The sequence below is a fragment of the Canis lupus genome, chromosome 12 (assembly GCF_048164855.1).
Source record: "Canis lupus baileyi chromosome 12, mCanLup2.hap1, whole genome shotgun sequence".
NCBI classification, from domain to species: Eukaryota; Metazoa; Chordata; class Mammalia; order Carnivora; family Canidae; genus Canis; species Canis lupus.
Window position 1 is genome coordinate 44,794,065 of NC_132849.1, and position 24,015 is coordinate 44,818,079.

General features: G+C 38.5%; 1 protein-coding gene across 7 annotated transcripts in view; it reads right to left on the reverse strand.

The window, feature by feature from the left end:
• Positions 1 to 1,664: 1,664 nt before the first annotated feature.
• The window catches only part of HADHB (hydroxyacyl-CoA dehydrogenase trifunctional multienzyme complex subunit beta), a 43,480-nt gene continuing 21,129 nt past the window's right edge, over positions 1,665 to 24,015 (reverse strand). For all 7 annotated transcript variants that reach the window (XM_072770799.1, XM_072770803.1, XM_072770800.1 and 4 more), the window contains 11 exons: positions 21,166 to 21,265; positions 12,559 to 12,646; positions 10,646 to 10,833; positions 10,144 to 10,324; positions 8,861 to 8,982; positions 6,302 to 6,381; positions 6,177 to 6,224; positions 5,219 to 5,306; positions 4,817 to 4,891; positions 4,296 to 4,460; positions 1,665 to 2,223 (listed from right to left, as the gene is read on the reverse strand). In XM_072770799.1, the coding sequence (XP_072626900.1) occupies positions 2,188 to 2,223; positions 4,296 to 4,460; positions 4,817 to 4,891; positions 5,219 to 5,306; positions 6,177 to 6,224; positions 6,302 to 6,381; positions 8,861 to 8,982; positions 10,144 to 10,324; positions 10,646 to 10,833; positions 12,559 to 12,646; positions 21,166 to 21,265 (1,171 nt within the window). In that variant the 3' untranslated portion in view covers positions 1,665 to 2,187. The remainder of the gene's footprint in view (positions 2,224 to 4,295; positions 4,461 to 4,816; positions 4,892 to 5,218; positions 5,307 to 6,176; positions 6,225 to 6,301; positions 6,382 to 8,860; positions 8,983 to 10,143; positions 10,325 to 10,645; positions 10,834 to 12,558; positions 12,647 to 21,165; positions 21,266 to 24,015) is intronic.

A 24,015-nucleotide genomic window follows, 5' to 3' on the forward strand; every position in this document is an offset into this window, starting at 1 on the left:
TAAATACATATACACTGCTATTCAACCAATCTCCAGAACCCATCTTTCATCAAAACTGAAATTCTGGGGCAGCCCGGGTGGCTCAGCGGTTTAGTGCCGCCTTCAGCCCAGGACCTGATGCTGGAGACCTGGGATCGAGTCCCACGTCAGGATTCCTGCATGGAGCCTGCTTCTCCCTCTGCCTGTGTCTCTGCCTCTGTCTCTCATGAATAAATAAAATCTTAAAAATAAAAAACAACAACCTGAAATTCTGTACCTACTAACTCCCCATTCTCCCTGCTCTAATTCCTAGTAACCATCATTCTACTTTCTGAATGTGATGACTTTGTATACCTTATACAAGTAGAACCATACAGTATTTGTATGGTTTTATCTCACTTAGCAGAATGTCTTCAGGGCTCATCCGTGTTGTAGCAGGACAGGACTGCCTTCATTTCCAAGGTTGCGTAGTATTCTACTACATGTAAACATACATTCAACTGTCAGTGGACATTTGGGTTGCTTTCCCCATTGGCTATTGTGAATCATGCTGCTATGAATAGGAGTGTACAAATCTCCCTGAGGCCCTGCTTTCAATTCTTTTGGCTAAATACCTAGAGTTGCTAGATCATATAGTAATTCTATTTTTAATTTCTTGGGGATCTGTCATACTGTTTTCCACAGCGACTGCACAAAGGCTCTGACTTCCCCACATTTTCCCCACCACATACTATTTGTTTTTTTTGACAGTAGACATCTTAATAGATGTGAGGTGGTATCACAGAGTAGTTTTGATTTGCATTTCCCTAATGACTACTGATGCTGAACATCTTTTCATGTGTTTCTTGGCCATATGTGTATCTTTTTTAGAGAAATGCCTATTTAAATTCTTTGCCCATTTGTGGGGTGCCTGGGTGGCTCAGTTGGTTAAGTATCTGCCTTCAGCTCAGGTCATGATCTCAGGGTCCAGGGATTGAGCCCCACATTGGGCTCCCTGATCAGCAGAGACTCTGCTTCTCCCTCTCCCTTTGCCCCTCCCGACTGCTCGTGCACTCTCTTGCTATCTCTCTTTCAAATAAATAAAATCTTAAAAAAAAATTGTTTTAAAAGTTTTTACCTTTCATATTTATCTAGAGTTCAATTTTATGATATCTTTATAAATATATTGGTTTTCACTATTAAAAACTCATTATGTTTAAATGACCAATGAAATCATGGGGAAATGATGCTCGGAGTCTCAAATACCCTGCTAAGTGGTTAGTACTTACTCCTTTGCCTAATCTGTCCTGAACCAGAGGAAGATTCTGATTACCAGTGACCTTCAGAGATGTAAGCAACATTCACATAAATGACCATAACTGAGACCTGAGCTTCTTCAAAGCACTGGCGTATATTTAATGCACAATAAAAACAAAGAGATTTTAAACAAAATTTTAAAATTTCTTTACACTTTAAGCAAATCCTGGCAACAGACATTTCCAGACAGTGAAATAAATTTACTTCCATGGAGCAATGGGAGAAAAAGGTGTTATTCTAAAGTAGAACCCTCTTTATATTCCTAGCAACCTGATGGTTGACTACTAGGATGGGGAGAAGTTATAAATTAGTAAAGACAAAAATCTGTCCCCCAGCCAAGAGAACCACCCTTTACTTCTAGTAAAAAAAAGAAAAAATAAGGCCAATAGTTCTTTGATACTTCCTCACTTTATTAAGGTTAACAGGATACTTATACATCTAAACATTTACTGTAGGTATTCAGTGACATTTAAATTCTGAATTACCTTCCCATAATTAAGTTTCTTTAGGCACATTGGTTTGTATTTTATAGAAAACACTTATCTTTAGGTCACAAACAGGAAAGAGTATAATTTGCAAATGTTACAAAGATGATACCAAATCTCAGCTTACCTCTTTCCCAAATTGCAACCACTGTTAGTATTTAATGAAAACAGAGCCCCCAAATAATTGCTTAAACATTATCACTGTATGATTGTGGTGACTAAGAAATCCCTGAAAGAGCAGTAAGCCATGATTACTGGAAAGCTCAGAACACTAGCAAGGCTTAATTGCAAAGTATTTAACAGAAGGCCACAAATTGTGTTTTCTTAAGAGGAGCTAGGAACTATGGATGTCATTTAGTAATGCATTGGAATGGCATTGCCTAGTGCGAGTGTTGCACAAAAACTCCAGGTCACCTCTTCTTTATCATTATTTTGGATAAGCTTCCACAATCATAGCATGGCCCTGTAAAGGGGGGAAAAAAAGAGTTCAATTAGAGCAAGAAAAGGTGATGAATCTAGCCAGTCCTTAGACAAAACAGAAAAACTGGAAAAGTACAGGCTACAGAATTTGATCCTGGCTCTGCCTTTCAAACACTGTGTGATCTTATGGGTGTATGGGGAAGGGGAGGCTGCTACCGGCATCTAGTGGGTAGAGATCATGCTAAACATCCTACAACACAGGATGCTGGGGTCGCTCAGTTGGTTGAGTGTCAGACTCTTGATTTTGGCTTGGGTCACAATCTCAAGATGGTAAGACAAAACCCTGAGTTGGGCTCCACACTTGGTGGGGAGTCTGCTTCTCTCTCTTTTCCTCTGCCCCTCCTGCTGCTCATACTCACTAAAAATAAGTAAATCTTAAAACAAAAACCATCCTACAACACAGAATACAACCCCCTACCACAAAGAATTACCTGGCCCAAAATGTTAACAGAGCCAAAGCTGAGAACCCTATTATAGATCCAAAATACCAGATTCCTCCTCTAATCTAGTTGTTTGTATCATGCATTCGGCTCTTGATAAAACAATGCCAAGTTCAACCTGCTTCCTAAGGTATATTATCTCTCTCCATCACCATACTATAAACCTCTAGAACAATGGTGCTGGGTGGTATTCTTCATCCACAAAAGCAGCCAGTATTGTGTTCTACTCTGTGCTAGATGAACTATCAAGGAACACACACTCAAAACCACATGACCCTAACCTATGTGGACTTCCCACTCACCACAGCACTGTGCACTGGTTATCTCCTTCGATTAAGCCTGGCACAGAAAGATAAAAGGGAGGGCTCCAGTCCTAACTATGGTTTTCTGTGGATGAAGTTACATGGACTGAAAAATGCTTTTCATCGTGAAGTCTAAAATGCTGCAACCTACAAATAACTGACCCTTTATTGCTTCAAAGTTTCTGAGGCAAGCCATAAATAAAGGTTTCTAAGTGTAGCCTGTTCAAATTCTCATATACCTTATTTATTCTTTTTTTTTTTTAAGATTTTATTTATCTATCTATGAGAGACAGAGAGAGATATACAGACATAGGCAGAGAAAGAAGCAGGCTCCACGCAGGGAGCCCAATGTGGGACTCAATCCTGGAACCCCAGGATCACACCCTGAGCTAAAAGCAGACACTCAACCGCTGAGCCACCCAGGCGTCCTTTATTCATCTTGATTAGCAGCAGAAAGTTTTTATAATCTGGAAGAAAACCATATCTGTTTCCATCAGCGTTGGGGGCGGGGGGGGAGATTATAATCAGCCCTCCTCCTGGATTTTATTCTCAGAGCGAAATGCTGTAACAGGTAGGAAGCTGTGTCTGTCAAGAAAAAAATGAATTTTCCAATTAAATAAAGTAAGTTCGTTTTCAAGAAAGATAATTTACTTCTTGGAGAGATTTTATAGATAAGGTTTCGTGGTAACTAAATAAATGAGTAAAATTTTATTATTAAAGGAGAAAATATACCAAAATGTTAATAATGATAGTGTCTGCTGAGAGGAATAATAGGTAATTCTAATTATTTTCTATAGATTTTTTGCACTTTTCATAATGAGGATGTATTCCTTTTAAAAATAAAAAACGCAGGGGCACCTGGGTGGCTCAGTTGGCTAAGCATTCAATTCTTGATTTCAGCCAGGTCATGATCTCAGGGTCATGAGATTCAAGCTTCACCTCAGGCTCCACACTCAGTGAGGAGTCTGCTTAGGATTCTCTCTCCCTCCCCCTCTGCTCTTTACCCCCACACTCTGCCATGTGCTCACTCTCAAATAAATAAGGTAAAAATCTTAAAAAAATAAATGATATAAACATCTTAGGAAGAAAAATAACTTAGGTTTAAAAACCATCCTCCTTCCAAAGTACTAACTGAATTAAAGTTGTACCCTCTCCCCCTCAAAATAGGCAGCTTTTTCCCCTAGTTTTCTGTCATCAGAAATATTGCTCTAAAAATGTTTCAAAGTTAACTAAATGAAACATGCTTGAATGAGCTTCTTTTGTTTCCAAGAAAACAACTTTCCAGAAGCGCCTATGAAGCTGCTATGACGTACCTGCCCACCAGCTGCACAGGCAGCCACTAAGCCATACTGGCCTCCCTCCTTCCGTAATCTGTTGGCAGCTGCCATAACCAACCGGCAGCCAGTAGCTCCAAATGGGTGTCCCAGGGACAGCGATCCACCCCAGTTGTTAAACTTCTCCAGAGGAGGTGACCCAACCTGGCTCCCCCAAAAACAAACACAAATATGATGATGAGTTTACTTAAGCGTCAGGCTGGGCTCTTACCAACAGGAAGGTAACAGAGACTGAGAGAATGACTAAGACACATCACATATTATTTTACTGTAAAGAAAGAAATTCTAGGTCAATTCTGAAAGCCATGGACCATTTATTTTTCATCTAACATCAGAACTGAATTTCCAAGAACTATTCTTCAACTAAGAAATAAATACATTTAATGAAATATAAAATTCTTTGTAAGGAGCAGGTTTCTCCTTCATAGTTTTATTAGCAGTCAACTAAACTCCAAATATTACAGTGCTTTGGAAATTCAAGTATACTTTTAACCACTTACCTTGGTTTTTCTACCCATGTAGTTTTGTGCAAACCAATCAGAATCCATGGCTTTAAAATTAGCCAAAATCTGACCCTGCAAGGGAAAGAACCTTGTTATTAATGTCCCTTGTCATTAAAGTTAAGCAGATTTTAAAATCAGTTTTCAGTGAAATTTTCCTAAGGAACCATTCTTGCTACTTTTGAAGGGCCTCTAGAGATCATCTCAGAGGTCTGTTTTCAAAACCGTACCACTGGATTACCTCTCTTTTTGCCCCTTCCAACAGTGTAGGTCAGTACTTCAAATATAAAGCTCTCCTTGTGTTTTACTCATTCCCTAAGTCACACCTAGATCTCCCACACAAAAACAGACTACATTTTTTATGATTACAGTCCTATGATATAAATCTTTTAAGTAACTTACTGAGAATGCTTCATGAAATTCAAAAGCATCTATATCATTCAGTGTTAATCCTGCTTTTTCCAGAACCTTTGGAGTGGCATATGTTGGTCTAAAAAGAAGAAAATAAGTAATACGTAAGAATTTTTAACCTAAGAACTCCTTACTCCCCAAGCTGAGTTTTACATAAGGTACTGTAATGCCCTCCACTCATTCTCGGATTCTGCTGCACAAATATTAAGTGTGGGGGCTATGATTGTGAACTAAATGAAGACACAGCCTCTGTCCCTATGAAGTTTATATTCTAGAGTAAGGGATACAGTTAATAAACGAACGATGAAAGAGAAGAACAAACAAATAATGTGAAGAACTAGAAAAACACATGGTGCAAAGGGCAGAACACAGGGAAGAGCATGACTGGTTTGAAGCACATGATGGAGGGGGTAGAGCCATGAGGGAGGAGGAGACAATTCAAATACTAGAGGGCTTTTATAAAAGGCCATTACAGAGACAATACAGCAATATGAAAAAATGTTTATGACATCTTAATTTAAAAATAATACAAGATTGTATATGCATAAGTAGAAATCTATAGGAAAAAATAAAAAAAGAACCCAAACTTTAAAATGATAAGCCAACATAAAGGATTATTTTTAAGAAGCCAACACACACACACACACACACACACGCCCAAAAAAAAATCCAACACACAAAACAATTATGAACTCAAAACTTAATGTACTTTAAAAAAAATCTTAAATTTTGTTAGTTAACACATAGTGGAATATTGGTTTCTGGAGAAGTCAGTGATTCATCACTTACAACACCCCCATCATCCATCTAGCCCAACCCCCGCCCACCTCCCTCCATCAACCCTCTGTCTGTTCTCTATCAGAACTTAATGTATTTTAAAATCTATATAATAATTGTGGGTAACCAAATAACTTTTGATTATAGCCCAAGGATATACACTGCTACCTACCCAAGTAAAAGTTGATCTTTTGGATCTTGAGACACATATACAAAATCCCTAGGTGAAAAATAAAGGAGTTAGCTTCAGTAAGAAAATAAAGAAACCAAGGCAATTTATTTGAACATTTACCTTACCTCAAATACGCCTTGGGCTTATAACCCATGGCCAGAGCTTTTTCCTCTGCCATAATCAGCATTGCAGATGCACCGTCGGTCTGAAATGTTAAGCAGAACAATAACATTAAATTTTTCAGCCTTTCTTGAATTTTCTGTACAATCATTTTCTATGCAGTGTTCCTGAATCTACCAACTAATTATACTTACACAGAGATTTTACAAAACAACCCTTTTTCATTTTATCCATCATTAATTCACAATTCAAACCCACACTGACCCATTTTTTTCAAGGAGTAAGGTAGAAAAACCTGTTTAAAAGTACCACAATTTTCTAAATGGACAAAGAGAATAGGTAACGTTAGAAATATGTATTCATAATAAGCTTAAGCCAAAAGATTTTTGCTTTTAGCACAGAAGGTAAGAAACCTTATGAATTAAAACAATTTCTTATTTATTTCTAGATTTTATGGACTTGTTTCTTTTTTTAAAGATTTTATTTATTTATTCATGAAAGACACAGAGAAGAAAGGCAGAGACATAGGCAGAGGGAGAAACAGGCTCCCTGTGGGGAGTCCGATGTGGGACTCCATCTCAGGGCCCCGGGATCACACCCTGAGCCAAAGACAAATGCTCAACCGCTGAGCCATCCAGGCACCCTATGGACTGTTTCTGAGCTGCTTCCTGCTTATGGAAGGAAATACAGGCTTTGAGGTGAGATGGAAAAAGAAACAGGTTGGTAGCTGAGAACATCGGAACCATGGTTTTCCCTCCTTGGACACACCCCACATGCTTTTCCTCAACTGACAATCAAGAAGCTCAGAGAAAGAGCTACCTTTGGAAAAGAGCCCTTTACCATGACTTCAAAAGAAGGGGCTCAAACAAAACAAAACAAAACAAAACAAAATCCAAAATTTACTACTTGAGAGTTTAGGACATCAAAACAATTTTTCCCACATTCTACAGTATTTTTATTTAGTAACCCTGAAGAGACGAAGAAGCTACCACCAACAGAGGGGCCATAAAGCCTGGAAACATAACCTATACACAATAAATGGTTTATGGACATGACATCAATACAATGTGCTATTGTGCAAAGTTGCAATGAATGTAGTGCATTAACATATTCCCCAAAACCCATGTATCTGTTATGTGCTGCCTCTGATGATATGTGTTTCTTACTTTCAGTGAATAAACATACATCTTTAGCATACCCCGAAGTAATCAGGGGGGTTCAGATCTGGTAGGAGTAGAGCCCAGCCCATATGGCTCTATATCATTCAATTCAGTTTTGGAGAAATGATTATTTAACCAGTCCTTCACCACTCAGGTTTAACGGGGTGGTACACCATCCTGTTGGAACCACTCCAGGCACCCTTCCCCTAGCCCAAGGGTGGGCGTTAAGCAGTCACTTAAAGTCAAATATGTCAACATATGCCCATGTTTCCAGACTTTGTGTCCAGGTATGGAAGATATATTGTAAAAGAAACACTGACCAATTGGACTATATCTAGAAGACTGCTCCAAAGTAGCAGAAGAAGAGAAACCACCTCTTATGAACAGAAGCATAATCCATAGGAATGTTTAATTAAGGAGAAGCCAAAAACCCAAGGAAGGATATGAAGCTACATGCAGATGACCAAAACAACCACCACCATAAAATATGAGGGTAGATATATTTATTCCATATGTTTATAGGAAATGCTTATAGAAACTGCTTACAGGAAAATAATTTGAGGGCCAATAGAAAGCATCATTTTTTTTTTTTTTTTTTAAGATCTGAGTGGGGATGGAGAGAGAGATAAGAGAAAGAAAGAGAAAGGACACACACTTGGGGAGGGACACAGGAAGAGAGAATCTCAAGTAATTCTGGGATGAGCACAGAGTCTGATGCAGGGCTCAATCCCACAACCCTGAGATCAGGATCTGAGCTGAAACCAAGTCAGATGCTTAACCAACTGCATCACCCAGGCACCCTGAAAGCATCATTTTTCTAACATTCAGAGCTAGAAGAGATATCTTGTCACTCTCTCTGCCTAGTTTCTACATCTTATACAACCCAAATTTATATCCTATGCTCCAACCAAGCTTCTCCCCAAAGAAAACCTTGTTCTCATACCTCTTTGCTATTCTTTATACTTAGAATGTATTTATTACACTTCTTGAATTAGCTTGTACCCTTCCTTCAAGATTTGCTGCTCAAATGCTGCCTCCTCTGAGGAGCCTCCTGGGCTCTTCCGGTCTCATGTCTTCTGTTAGCCTATGCTTACTGCTATCTTCTTGCTGCATTACAATCACTGGCCTTTCTATCTCCAGTGCCTAGCATAGCTAATCAAAGTTTTCTGACTAAATGCCTGAAGAGAAAAGCTTTTTGAATCAGAATGGTGGCTGGATCAAGTGACTCCAAAGGCCTTAAAAGCAGAATTCCATTTTTTTAATGATTCCATTTTAATATTTTTATAATAACTATATTTTTATGCTTCTATTCATGATACATAAAAATAGATCTACTTTAGGTTTTTCTGTTGAGACCACAAATGTGAAGGTTACCAGTGAACACATAGAGCACAACATAGTTACCAGGAAAGAAGAATTTGCAGCTGTCACCGTGCCATAGGGCTTGATGAATGCAGGTTTTAGTTTGGCCATTTGCTCCAGAGAAGAAGGACGAATGCCATTATCTTTGGTAACTGTATCTTTTCCTACAAAAAACATGAACTTCTTCAGTCTAAGAAACGATAAGCTTTATATATCTTCTCTAGAGAAACAGGTCCTAAAAATTATGACAAATGAAATGTAAAATGTTATTACTGAAAGTAATATATATACATATATATATTACTGAAAGTCTGTTATAGTTCTCAAGACACTATCAAATTTAAAACTGTACTTTTTTAAAAAAGATTTCATTCTTTTTAATCTCTACGCCCAATGTGAGGCTTGATTGAGAGCCCTGAGATCAAGAGTCACATGCTCTACCAACTGAGCCAGCTAGGCACACTTAAACTATACTCTTAAGACATCTGGGAAATAATATAAATGATCTAACAAAAGAAGAACACCCTACTTTCTTAAGATATTCATTCATGGGGATCCCTGGGTGGCTCAGCGGTTTAGTGCCTGCCTTCAGCCCAGGACATGATCCTAGGGACCCGGGATCGAGTCCCAGCATCGGGCTCCCTGCATGGAGCCTGCTTCTCCCTCTGCCTATGTCTCTGCCTCTCTCTGTGTGTCACTCATTAAAATTAAATTAAATTAAATTAAATTAAAATAATAAAATAAAATAAAATTAAAAAAATAGAATAGAATAAAATAAAATATAAAATAAAATAAATAAAATTAATAAATAAAATAAAATAAAATATTCATTCACATTTGGCTATTCTATATAGAAATCATATGAAGGAAGAATTTTTAAAATAGGCATATACATAAGAACTAAAATATAGCAGGAAGACCTAAAAGCAGACTCTTACAAAAACTTTTTTGGGACGCCTGGGTGGCTCAGCGGTTAAGCATCCGCCTTCGGCCCAAGGCATGATCCTGGGGTCCTGGGATCGAGTCCCACATCAGGCTCCCTGCATGGAGCCTGCCTCTTCCTCTGCCTATGTCTCTGCCTCTCTCTGTTTCTCATGAATAACTAACTAAAATCTTAAAAGAAAAAAAAACTTTTTTGAAACACTGACCTACTGTTAACATAAATTGAAACTTGACTCCATGTTTAAGAATGACTATTCTGGAAAAAGAACCAAAATACTTACTGAAAAGTCATTCAGGACTTTTGGAATTTTAGAAGCAATTCAGAACTCTCTAACAAGTGGCACAAAGCATTCTCCTTTACAAAGCTGAGCAAACCATTTTACCTGGTACTTTGAAGGGTACAATATCAGACAGGAGTCCTTCATCCTGTGCCTTCTTGGCAAGGCTGTGCGAGCGCAGTGCGTACTCATCCTGGTCCGCTCGAGAAACAGCAAAGGCAGCGGCTAGCCGGTCTGCAGAGTGGCCCATGGTCTCACTGGTGGAGAACTCAGCCACGGCAGGGAGCTGAGAAAGGAGCCATATAGCATCAGGTATGCTGTCAACAGGTGTTATACCACACCTAGAGTTATCTGAGAAAGTCAATCAAGACCAAGATGGAAGAAGCTTTTTGTGAGCAGGGCATCTCCAAGGAGGGCTCACAAAATCAAATTTTATAACTATAATCTTTTTTTTCCCCATCTTGAGCAAATAATTATCCCTTCCCTGTAATTAACAGAATCTACAACTACTAAAGCATAACTGACCCCATGCTGTCTTACCTAAATCTAGATCTTTGCAGTGGGATGCTTTGGAAACAGATCTTTATATAAGAGTTCACAATCTTACCTCAGGTGACAGGAAATTCAATCTGAATTTTGAGAGTAAAGATAGTCGTTGACCCAGAGTCTTGGCCTTATTGAGATCAAGCATCATTTTCCTCATTTTCCTTGAATGACGAATAGGGACATCAGACATTAACTCTACACCACCTGCCACAACCACATCACACTGCCCAGAAGCGATCAAGCCAACACCTACAGGGTACAGGTGACATGTATATGAACATCTTTTGCAGAAATTAACAGATCACTGATAATTTAAGCTTCTTCATTAAAAAACTGTAGGACAGCATTATATAACATCTATAATTAAGCTTTTCATCTTTTAAAAAATTTTTTTTAAAGATTTGTATTTATTTATTCATGAAAGACACAGGGAGAGAGAGAGAGGCAGAGACACAGGCAGAGAGAGAAGCAGGTTCTATGTAGGGAGCCCAATGCAGGACTTGATCCCGGGACTCCAGGATCATGCCCTGGGCCAAAGGCAGGCGCTAAACCACTGAGCCGCCCAGTCTTCCCCCTCCCCCCTTTTAAAAAATATTTTATTTCTTTATCTGAGAGTGTGCACATGCATGCAAGCAGGATAAGGAGCAGAGAGGGTGTGAGAGAGAGAATCTCCAGCAGACTCCCCACTGAGCACAGAGCCCAATGTGGGGCTTTATCTCACAACCTGAAGATCATGATCGGAACTGAAACCAAGAGTCAGAAGTTTAACCGACGGAGCCACCCAGGTGCCCTGTTTTTCATCTTTTCAAAGGGATTAAGATAACTTTTTTGAATGACTAAACTATATTCAATGCACTAAAGGAAAGACCTGTAGACACCAGCTTCTGGAAATATCCATTGGATCAACTCTCAAACAAATCATATTCTATACCAGAACATTATGAAGATTTTATAAACTCCTAGGTTTAGTTTTCTTTTTTCTTTCTTTCTTTTTTTTTTTTTTTTTGCCTACAATGGGAATTTCTACTACAAATTTGAGAAAGTCTGGCTTTTGAAGATGTAAGGCAGACCCCCTTCGTGTTTATGGCCACTGGCAAGTATTCTGTTGCTCTATCTGGAAGTTGTCACATGCATCATAGAATGGTGAATACCCCTAATCACGGCCTCTGGCATCATTCTCTGCCACTCATGAGGTAGGCTGCCTGAGCTGGCCTTCGTATTATTAAGAGAGCACACAGTTATGACATCTTTCAGGTTTCCTATCTTTTCACAATAAGGACTGATGCTACAAAATGTCCCATAATATTGCTAAGGTCTTTTAGGAGAATTTGTAACTAATCATAAAAATGCCAGGTGGGGGTAGAAAGGAAAAAGCTATACCTTGTAGCAGTGATTTATTGCTAGGGCCACAATCTTCACAGGGGAGTATCACGTTAGAATTTCCTAACTTTAAAATCTAGCAGATTATAAATTATTCATGCCTCAAACCCAGAAACACCTTCCTAGAGACAATACTTTTCTAGCTGGTAATCCCTGTAGTGGCCAGCCACATTACTGATGGAGAAACTACATGAATGGCTATGTCCCGCAGGTACAGAGAGAAAGAAAAAGGTTGAAAAATACTGTCAAAATAAAAAATGTTAAATGTGACCTTATTTTTAAAAAACGAGTCAAATTTAGAGATCTTTGCTAATCCTTTGCTTCTGTAAAGAGTACTTTTTTATGGGGTGTCTGGTGGTATACTTAGGTGTCCAACTCTTGGGTTCCAGCTCAGGTTGTGATCTCAGGGTCATGGGATCATCCCGTGTCAGATTCTGCACTCAGCATGGGACCTGCTTGAGACTCTCTCCCTATCCCCCTGCCCCTAACCCTGAGTTAGGCTGTCTCTCTCTAAAATAAATAAATAAATCTTCTTTAAAAGTACTGTATGATCATGTAAACAACCAAGTACCTTCCATTTTCAAGTAAACATACCTGTGGTCATGGCTTGGTTGGCAGAGATGCAGGCCATGGTGACAGTGTGAGCAGGAGTCTTATCAGAGAAGCCAGCTCCAAGGGCAGCCTTCAGGAAATACATGAATGAAATGGTCATTTCTAAAGGAAGTACTACCTGTAAATGATGCTTTGAGCACCAGTTCTCTTTGTGGTAAATCAGAAAACGGTTTGAAGTTAATATTCTATAGAGTAATATACAGAATAAAATTAAACCCATCACAGAAATGGCTTACTCATTTTTCATGTACCATTAATTAACAAACACTGCAAAATTCTTGACAGCCGGTGTCTAGTGTGGTAAACAGGCTACAACACCTTTCTATGAAAGTCACCTAACTTCTTAGTCAAGCATTGCTCCAAGGCTTCAAGGATATCAATATATAATTTGATTTTAATTTAAATTTTCAAATACAGTAATAAACTGTTAAATACACTTGATGTAATGATGAAACATATCATGGAGTAGGATCCCTCACAATCTCTGCTCCTATATCTGCTCCTATAGTCGTAAGAAAGGCTTGGTGGCAAAGCACAAGTCATCAAACCAGAAAGTGATTTTTTTTTTTTTAAGATTTTATTTATTTGACAAACAGCGAGTAAGCACAAGCAGGGAGAGCAGCAGAGGGAAGAGGAGAAGCAGGCTCCCTGCAGAGCAGAGAGCCCAATGTGGGACTCGATCCCAGGACCCTAGGATCATGACCTGAGCTGAAGGCAAATGCTTAACTGACTGAGCTACCCAGGAGACCCTAGAAAGCGATTTCTAAAGAACTACTCATAAGCAAAATTCCCACTCAGGTCTCTGCCCACTCTCTGCTCATTCCTCTCACTGCCAGTTGGTCTTAGTGACCATCCCATATTTCACACAGCACACTGTAGATCCAATGCAAAGTCAAACTGGAAAGCTTGCCAATACACAGGAGTTCAAGTTGATGAAAGAAACTTTGCAAAACCGCATGAGCCCCAAGTGAGCCTCTGACAAATAAGAGTGAGACCCGCTAAATAACTAGAAAAAGAGAAAACTGTCCAGGATGATGACACAACAGGTGTTTCAAAAGAGAACAACTTGAGGGGTATTGACAAGAACTGAGGCACTCCATTCATCTTGCAAAATGGCCTCTATTATGATGGCACAGTAAGTGTCAAACATGAAATGAAGACATCTATTATTTCATTGTACTATTAATTGGGGCAAATTATGCTGCTAAAAAAAAATCAAACAATGCCTGATTCCATTTTCGCATATATAAAAAATGCACAGATACAATATTTTTATAATATTAATGTTATACTTAAAAAAAAAATACTCTCACTGTCCCCACCCCAACCACTACCTCCACTATCTACCACAAGATTTGGGTTCCCTTTAAAGGAATTCTTTTTTAGTGGCCTTTTTCTGAAACTAACTGTCCTCAGAATCCAAGATTTCTGGTAATTTGGTAAACATGTTTCCAAAGTCTAGATTAAGGAGGCTCCGTGTTTCTTTCTTTTTAAGATGTATTTACTTGAGAGTGAGATAGAGTGGGCACAAGCCAGGGGAGAGGCAGGAGGAGGGAGAAGAACCAGACTCCACGCTGAATAGGGAGCCTGACAGGGCTCAATCCCAGGACCCTGGGATGATGACCTGAGCCAAAGACAGATGCTTAACTGACCGAGCCACCCAGGCACCCGAAAGTCCATGTTTCTTCACTGACTTTTACTATTATACTTACACTCCCTATATTCCATCATCTATAGAAATAGAAGTGTGTCACAGTAGTATACATGCAACATAACCTTATTCTTATCTTTCCTGGTAGTCTCAATACGAAGTACCCAACCTGCTTTGCTGAACACTATACCCTGGCAATGGCACATCAGCCTCTCTATGTAGACCTAATTCAAAAGGAGCAAAACAGCAAATCTCCAAGGGGTGGGGGAGGAGAACACACCAGTGGGGCAAGGGTAAAGGGCGCTCAGGTCGCACGGCCTAATCCTCACAAGGTCCTTTGTAGCATGTGTTACACCCTTGGCCCCAGCTGGCTCTTAGAACTGAAAGAGCTTTAAATAGAAGTGGTTTCTGGTGAATCCTGTCCACATGCTTCTATTTAAAGCTTGAACAGCTCTCAAGGTAAGCCTAGGCTCTAGATAAGCATACTAAGGGAAAAGGGGAAAGATGCCTTTTAGTTAAGTAGAGCAAAGAAATAAGCAGAGGCCTTTCAGTAAAGTCAGACTCATGGGAACTCAGCATCAGAGCCTTTAGGATTTCCTATGAACATTATTTTTTTTCCTATGAACATTATTAATACAGATAACAGGTTCTTAAAAAGTTTTCTAGCTGGAAGTCACATAACTTTTAGGTTACAATACAACTATAGAGATCCTTGTAACATAGCCCCCAACACTGCCTTTCCTTGAAGCCACTACAAAAATCACCAGGACCACAATGCAACTGGTATTAGTATAGGGCAGGGAGAGGGAAGTTACTGCTGGTCAATTAATAGCTGAGATTTGCCATACAGATATAAAATCTTCAGACAAAATTTAGGGAGAAACATGATGGCTTTACAGATTAGGATAGAAAAGAAGCCCGGAGAAAACTGAAACAGTATTTACTTTTCAAGGACTCTTGTAAGTTATTTTGTTTCTTTCAGAATATAGAAGTTGAAAATATATTATGAATAGCTTGATGCAATCATAAAATTGTCATATTCAACACAGAAATGTGAAAGCCTAAGGAAAAACAAAACAAAAAAAATCAGAATGGGGAAAAAAAAACCCAAAAATCCTTTGTGTTCTTAATTCTTCCTGGCCTCTCTAACATTATACAGTTGATTCTGTAGGCTTACGGAATGTCAGACCTTCAGCAATGTTAACATTTACTGGCAGGTAAAACTGTGGGGCAGAACCAATACTTTGTGTGCTCATTTTCCCTCCTGACAGTGATGGACATCATTGCCCCTACAGCCATACTGAACATGGTGATATGGCAGGCACAAAACTGCAAACAAACAGAATGCTTAGTGCACTGTGATGTGCTTGGGAGTCAACTTTATCCAAACAATCACAGAAATTGAAACACAACCCAGAAAATGTGTTTGGACTGTTCACTATGAAATCCCTGTAGAGTATGTCACTGAAGTTTCAAGGTCTGTTATTATCTCAGTTGCCACCAATAAACACTGCCTGGAGCTATGCCAACTAGGGTAAAAGTAAACTCCTGTGAAACTGTTACCACACCCTATGTGTCATCTAGTTAATGGAAATAAATGAATAAGAAAGGCTGCTTCCAACAAAAACAATGTTATGAAATAAGTTCTTTGCATGATGTTGAAATTTTAAGTTAATTAGTAGCCACAATAAAATTACCAAGTCATTTTTTTTCCTTTTCAACATTTATTTTATTTAAATTATTCTACATACTGGTGTCAGAGGTAGAGTTCAGTGATTCATCAGTTGTACATAACACCCAGTGCTCATTATATCACATGCCCTCCTTAATGTCCATCACCCTGTTACCCCAATCTCCCACCCTCTGCCCTCCAGTGACCCTCAGTTTGCTTCCTATGATTAAGAGTCTTTTATATTTGTCTCCCTCTCTGTTTTCATCCTTTTTAACTCTTCCCCTATGATCCTATTTTATTTCTTTTTTTTCCTATTTTGTTTCTTAAAGTTTATATTTGTGAGATCATATTGTCTTTCTCTGATTTACTTAATTCACTTAGCATAATATCCTCTACTTCCATCCACATCATTGCAAATAAAGATTTCCTTTTTTTTTTTATGGCTAGTCTGTGTGTGTGTGTGTGTGTACGTATGTACATACCACATCATTTTTATCCATTCATCTGTTGATGGATATCTTGGCTCTTTCCATAGTTTGGCTATTGTGGACACTGCTGCTATAAACACTGGGGTGTAGGCACTCCTTCAGATCACTTAGATATTTTTGGAGTTAATACCCAGTAGTGCAATTGGTGGCTCATAGGGTAACTATTTTCAACTTTTGGAGGAACCTCCATACTGTTTTCCAGAGTGGCTATACCAGTTTGCATTCTCAGCAACTGTGTAAAAGAGCTCCCCTTTTTCTACATCCTCACCAACATCTGTCATTTCCTGACTTCATTTTAGCCATTCTGACTGGTATGAGGTGGTATCTCGTGGTTTTGATTTGGATTTCCCTGATGTTGAGTGATGTTGAGCATTTTTTCCTGTGTCTGTTGGCCATTTGTTATGTTTTCTTTGGAGAAATGTCTGTTCATGTCTTCTGCCCATTTCCTGATTAGATTATTTGTTCTTCGGATGTTGAATTTAATAAGTTCTTTAAAGATATTTGATACTAGCCCTTTATATGATGTGCCATTTGCAAATATCTTCTCTCATTCTGTAGGCTGTTTTATTTTGTCAACTGTTTGCTGTGCAAAAGATTTTTATCTTTTTTTTTTTAAGATTGTGTTTATTTATTCATAGAGATGCAGAGAGAGAGAGAGAGAGAGAGAGAGGCAGAGACACAGGCAGAGGGAGAAGCAGGCTCCATGCAGAGAGCCTGACGTGGGACTCGATTCAGGGTCTCCAGGATCACGCCCTGGGCTGCAGGTGGCGCTAAACTGCTGCGCCACTGGGGCTGCCCAAAAGATTTTTATCTTGATGAAGTCCCCATAGTTCATTTTTGCCTGTTTCCCTTGTCCTTGGAGACATGTCTAGCAAGAAGTTGCTGCAGCTGAGGTCAAAGAGGTTACTGCCTATGTTCTCCAAAATAAAGGACAGGAACCATACGATCTCAATGGATGCAGAAAAAGTGTTTGGCAAAGTACAGCATCCTCTGGATTTTGATGGATTCCTGTCGCATATTTAGGTCTTCTCTCATCTATTTTGAGTCTATTTTTGTATATGGTGTGAGGAAATGATCCAGTTTCATTCTTCTGCATGTGGCTTTCCAATTTTCCCAACATCATTTGTTGGAGAGACTTTTTTCCATTGGATATTCTTTCCTGCTTTGTCAAAGATTAGTTGACCAGAGCTGAGGGTCCATTTCTAGATTCTATTCTGTTCCATTGATCTAAGGTCTGTTTTTGCACTGGTACAATACTGTCTTGATGACTACAGCTTTGTAATACAACATGAAGTCCAGAATTGTGATGCCATCAGTTTTGGTTTTCTTTTTCAACATTCCTTTGGCTGTTCTGGTTCCATACAAATTTTAGGATTATTTGTTCTAACTCTGTGAAGTTGATGGTTATTTTGATAGAAATTGCACTGAACATATAGATTGCTCTAGGTAGCATAGACATTTTAACAATATTTGTTTTTCCAATCTGTGAGCATGGAATGTTTTTCTATTTCTTTGTGTCTTGTTTACTTTCTTTCATGAGTATTCTAGTTTTTTGAGTACTCTAGTTTTCTGAGTACAGATCTTTTTTAAGATTTATTTATTTATTTATTTATTTATTTATTTATTTATTAATTAATTATAGACCCGGGGGGGGGGGGCAGACACAGGCATCGGGAGCCCACTGCAGGACTCGATCCCAGGACTCCAGGATCGCCCCCTGGGCCAAAGGCAGGCGCCAAACCACTGAGCCACCCAGGGATCCCCTGAGTACAGATGTTTTGACTCTTTCATTAGGTTTATTCCTAGGTAGCTTATGGTTGTGGGTGCAATTGTAAACAGGATTGACTCCTTAATTTCTCCTTCCGTCTCATTGTTAGTGTATAGAAATGTAACTGATTTCTGTGCAATGATTTCATATCCTGCCACTTTGCTGAATTCCTATATGAGTTCTAGCAATTTTGGGGTCTGAGTCTTTTGGGTTTTCCAAATAGAGTATCGTGTCATCTGCAAAGAATGAGAATTTGACTTCTTTGCTGATTCAGATGCCCTTTATTTTTTTGTTGTCTGATTGGTGAGGCTAGGATTTCTAGCACTATGCTGAACAGCAGTGGTGATAGTGGACATCCCTGCTGTGTTCCTGACCTTAGCGGAAAAGCTCTGTTTTTCCCCGCTGGGAATGATATTCACTGTGGGCTTTTCATATATGGCTTTTATGATATTGAGGTATATTCCCTCTATCCCCACATTGTGAAGAATTTTTTTTTTTCACTGTGAAGAATTTTAATCAAAAAAGGATGCTGTTCTTTGTCAAATGCTTTTTCTGCATCTACTGAGAGGATATGGTTCTTGGCGGTTCTTTTATTAATGTAGTGTATCACACATTGATTTGCAGATGTTGAACCACCCTTGCAGCCAAGGAAGAAGTCCTACTTGGCCATGGTAAAAAATCCTTTCAATGTACTGTTGGATCCTACTGACTAGTATTTTGGTGAGATTTTGGCATCCATGTTCATGGATATTGGTCTGTAATTCTCCCTTTTACTGGGGTCTTTGGTTTTGGGATCAAGGCAATGCTGGCCTCATAGAAAAAGTTTGGAAGTTTTCCTTTTATTCCTATTTTTTGAAATGGCTTCAAAAGAAAAGATATTACTTTTTCTTTAACTGTTTGGTAGAATTACCTTGGCAAGCCATCTGACCCTGGACTCTGTTAGGAGGTTTTTGATTACTGCTTTAATTTCCTTGCTAGTTATGGGTCTGTTCAGGTTTCCTATTTCTGTTTTGGTAGTTTATACATCTCTAGGAATGCATCCATTTCTTCCAAATTACCTAATTTGTTGGCATATAGTTGCTCATAATATGTTCTTATAATTGTATTTCTTCAGTGTTGGCTCTGACCTCTCCTTCTTCATCCATGATTTTATTTATTTGGGTACTTTCTCTTTTCTTTTTGATAAGTCTGACCAGGGGCTTATCAATCTTACTCTTCGAAAGAACTGGCTCTTAGTTTTGTTGATCTTTTCTACTGTTCTTTTTGTTTCTATTTCACTGGTTTCTATTCTTTAATTCTCCTCTTCTTTTAGGTTTAGGCTTTATTTGCTGTTCTTTCTCCAGCTCCTTTAGATGTAAGGTTAGGCTGTGTATTTGAGACCTTTCTTTTTTTCTGAGAAAGGCTTGTATTGCTATATACTTACCTCTTAGGACCACCTTTGCTGCATCCCAAAAGTTTTGAACAGTTGTGCTTTCATTTTCATTTGTTTCCATGAGTTTTTTTAATTCTTCTTTAATTTCTTCATTGACCCATTCATTTTTTAGTAGGATGCTCTTCAGCCTCCATGTACTTGAGTTCTTTCCAAATTTCCTCTTGTGACTCAGTTCCAGTTTCAGAACATTGTGGTCTGAAAATATGTAGGGAATGATCCCAATTTGTTGGTACCAGTTGAGACCTGATTTGTGACCCAGTATGTGATCTATTCTGGAGTATGTTTCATGTGCACTCGAGAAGAATGTGTATTCTGTTGCTTTAGGATAGAATGTTCTGTGAAGTCTATTTGGTCCAATGTGTCATTCAAAGCCCTTGTTTCCTTGTCAATCTTCAGCTTGGATGATCTTTTGACTGCAGTGAGTAGGGTGTAAAAGTCTCCTACTACTATTGTATTATTACTGATATTTTTTTAAATTTTGTTATTAATTGGCTTATATAACTGGCTGTACCATGTTAGGGACATAAATATTTACAATTCTTTATCTTCTTGTTGGATAGATCCTTTAATTATGACATAGTATCCTTCCTCACCTCTTATTACAGTCTTTGGTTTATTTATTTTTATTTTTTTTTTAAAGATTTTATTTATTTATTCATGAGAGACAGAGAGAGAGAGAGAGAGAGAGAGAGAGAGAGGCAGAGACACAGGCAGAGGGAGAAGCAGGCTCCCTGCAAGGAGCCCGATGTGGGACTCGATCCTGGGTCTCCAGGATCACACCCTGGGCTGCAGGCGGCGCCAAACCGCTGGGCCAACCGGGGCTGCCCACAGTCTTTGGTTTAAAATCTAATTTGTCTGATACAAGGATCATCACCCCAGCTTTTTTTGATGTCCATTAGAATGATAAACGGTTTTCCATCCCCTCACCTTAAATCTGGAGGTGTCTTTGGGTCTAAAATGAGTCTCCTGCAGACAGCATATCGATGGGTCTTACTTTTTTTATCCAATCTGATACTGTGTCTTTTGACTGAAGCATTTAGCCCATTTACATTCACAGTAATTATTGAAAATATGAATTTAGTGCCACTGTATTACATGTAAAGTCATTATTTCTGTGTATTGTCTCTGTTCCTTTCTGGTTTATGTTACTTTTGGGCTCTCTCTTCACTTAAAGGATCCCTTTTAATATTTCTTGTAGGGCTGGTTTGATGACAACAAATTCTTTTTAGTTTCTGTTTGTTCTAGAAGCTTTTTATCTCTGCACTAAAAGTCACTTTAGCCATACTTTGCCATAAGTTCTATTATTCTAAGAAACAAATGAACATATATCCCAAAGCCGCTCAAATAATCGACTTGATTTATGGTATAGAATAAATATACACTAGGATAGCATGTCATTCGATTTATAATACTCTTAAATATTAAATAACATTCATTATTCAAATTATAAAGTCACATTTGAAGTCAAATATAGCTTTAATAAATTTTAATAACTTTTAAAGAATAATTCTGTTAATTGAAATTTAAGTTGATTCTCCTATTAATCTCTTTGAACACTATAAAGTTTGTTTTACTCACCTCTCTAGCCACATTGCTAGTTTTCACTTCCTGTATAACTGTGCCAAAGATGATATAATCAACAACATCCTTTGGGACATTGGTCCGGTGCAACAAACCCCTGAGAGTTGAAGTCCAAAGCAAAAAAAAAAAAAAAAAAAAAAACATTTCATACATCAGGATAGTGCCATAGATCATCAGATAAAACACTGTACTTCTTTTAAAAGGTTAGCTTTGAATTTAAAAGAGACTGTATCTTGTTTTTTTTTAAGATATTATTTATTTATTCATGAGAGAGAGAGAGAGAGAGAGGCAGAGACATAGGCAGAGGGAGAAGCAGACTCCATGCAGGGAGCTCAATGTGGAACTCAATCCCCGGACTCCAGGATCACACCCTGGGCCAAAGGCAGGCGCTAAACCACTGAGCCACCCAGGCGTCCCAAAAAGAGACTATATCTTTTCCTTAATTCAACAAGCATGTGACACCTTATCAAAGAAGAAATGAATGAATAATTTATAAAGTCAACATTTAGGGGCACCTGTGTGGCTCGGTCAGTTTCATGTCTGACTCTTAATTCCAGTTCAGGTCATGACCTCTGGGTTGTGAAATCAAGCCCTATAACGGGCTCCGCACTCACCGTGAAGTCTGCTTGTGATTCTTTCTCTCCTTCTGCCTCTACCCCTAGTCAAGCACATGTATGCTCTCTCTCTCAAAATAAAATCTTTTTAAAAATAAATAACATTTGATGTTCAATTGGTAATGAAAAGTTAAATAAGAAGAATCAAAAATAATTTGGACAAAGATAAAACATACATAAACACAGTAATGTTAGTAAGAATCTAAGTTTTAGGGACGCCTGGGTGGCTCAGCGGTTGAGCGTCTGCATTAGGCTCAGGGTGTGATCCCAGCATCAGGGATCGAGTCCCGCATCGGGCTCCCAGCATGGAGCCTGCTTCTCCCTCTGCCTATGTCTCTGCCTCTCTCATGAGTAAATAAATAAAATCTTAGGGAAAAAAAAAAAAAAAAGAACCTATTCAGTCAAAAGAGGAAAAAAGAGATATAAAATCAAAGAGTGGAGGTAATATCCCAGGTATATTAAATTTAAATTTGGAATATCAATATAAACATATGATTTAAGCTATACACACACACACACACACACACACACACACACACACACACCTGTCTAGCTCTGGCCACGGATAGAGACTAAAAGCAGTAACATTCCAGTCTCCAGTAGGAAAGAAATGAGCCCATCTTGAACTCAGACTTGGTTTCTTTCTTTCTTAAGATTTTGTTTATTTGAGGATGCCTGGGTGGCTCAGCAGTTCAGTGTCTGCCTTCGGCCTAGGGCATGATCTTGGGAGTCCTGGGATCAAGTCCCACATCGGGCTCCCTGCATGGAGCCTGCTTCTCTCTCTGCCTGGGTCTCTGCCTCTCTGTGTGTCTTCATGAATAAAAAAATGAATAAAATCTTAAAAAAAAAAAAAAGATTTTATTTATTTGACAGAGAAACCACAAGTAGGCAGAGCAGCAGGCAGAGGGAGAGGGATAAACAGGTTCCCCACTGAGCAGAGAGCCCGAAACAGGACTCAGTCCCAGGACCCTGGGATCATGACCTGAGCCGAAGGCAGATGCTTAACTGAATAAGCCACCCAGGTGCTCCTCAGACTTGGTTTCTAAATGCCATTGCCCATTAAAGGATTCATTCATTCATTCATTAAGATTTTATTTTTAAGTAATCTCTCCACCCAACATGGGTCTTGAACTAACAACCCCAAGATCAGGAGTTCCATCCTCTACCAACTAAGCCAGCCAGGCATCCCAAAAATCAATTTTTTAAAAAAATGACTGAAGCCAGGTCTAAGACAAGGCAAGTACAAAGTGAACCTCACTGTTATTTTTTGTCCCAAAAATAAGACAGCATTCAAAGACTAATAGAATAGATATCAAAACCAGAAACATACATTTGTCAGAACTCATCAAACTACACACTTAAATCTGTGCATTTTATTATATGCAAATTATACCTCAGGAAATATTATACTAAAAAAAGTGACATAAGAAACAACTCGGGAGTGCCTAGTTGGCTCAGTTGGTAGAGAATGTGACTCTTGATCTCTGGGTTCAGATTTTAAACTCCACACTGAGTGTTAGAATTTATTTAAAAAAAAGAAACAACTCGAAGGAGTACCCACAGATAAAAGGTGTGACCTTCAAAAAGAACAACGATTAAGCTTAGCTGTATGTAACACAATAAATAAAATGGGGCACTTAGCTGGCTCAGTTGGTGGAGCATGCAACTCTTGATCTTGGGGCTATGAGCCCCATATTGGGTGTAGAGATTACAAAAATAAAATCTTAAAAAAAAAACCACAACAAAAATTCGTAAGTCCTCATCACTTAAAAAAATAAATAAATAAAAAGAAAGAAAGAAATTTCATTGCTCCTTCTAGAAAAATACCAGCCAATAAATGTCAGGAGTAACATAATTAGGAAAAAATCACAAATTTTTAACCTCTAATGTAATAAATGGCCCAGGCAAAAATATCAATGAATGCAAAAGCCACTTAGTGAAAGATTGCTGGGGAACAGGAGATTCACATGGTGCTACTGTATCACTTTACAGATTACTTACTATTGCAAAAGAAAAAAAAAAAAGTACTTTTATAATCAAAAGAACTGGCAATCTGACCACCATGACTGAGTGGTTAGATTTAGCATCATCACACATCCTGTGCCTAATGACATGACAAAATACCATGTGCTTTAAAGCATTCTTACCAAAAAAATGTTTAACCTAAATCTAATCAAGCTTCTAGAACTAATTTCTAGTTTACAGGAAATTCAAAAGTTAAAATATCACCAAG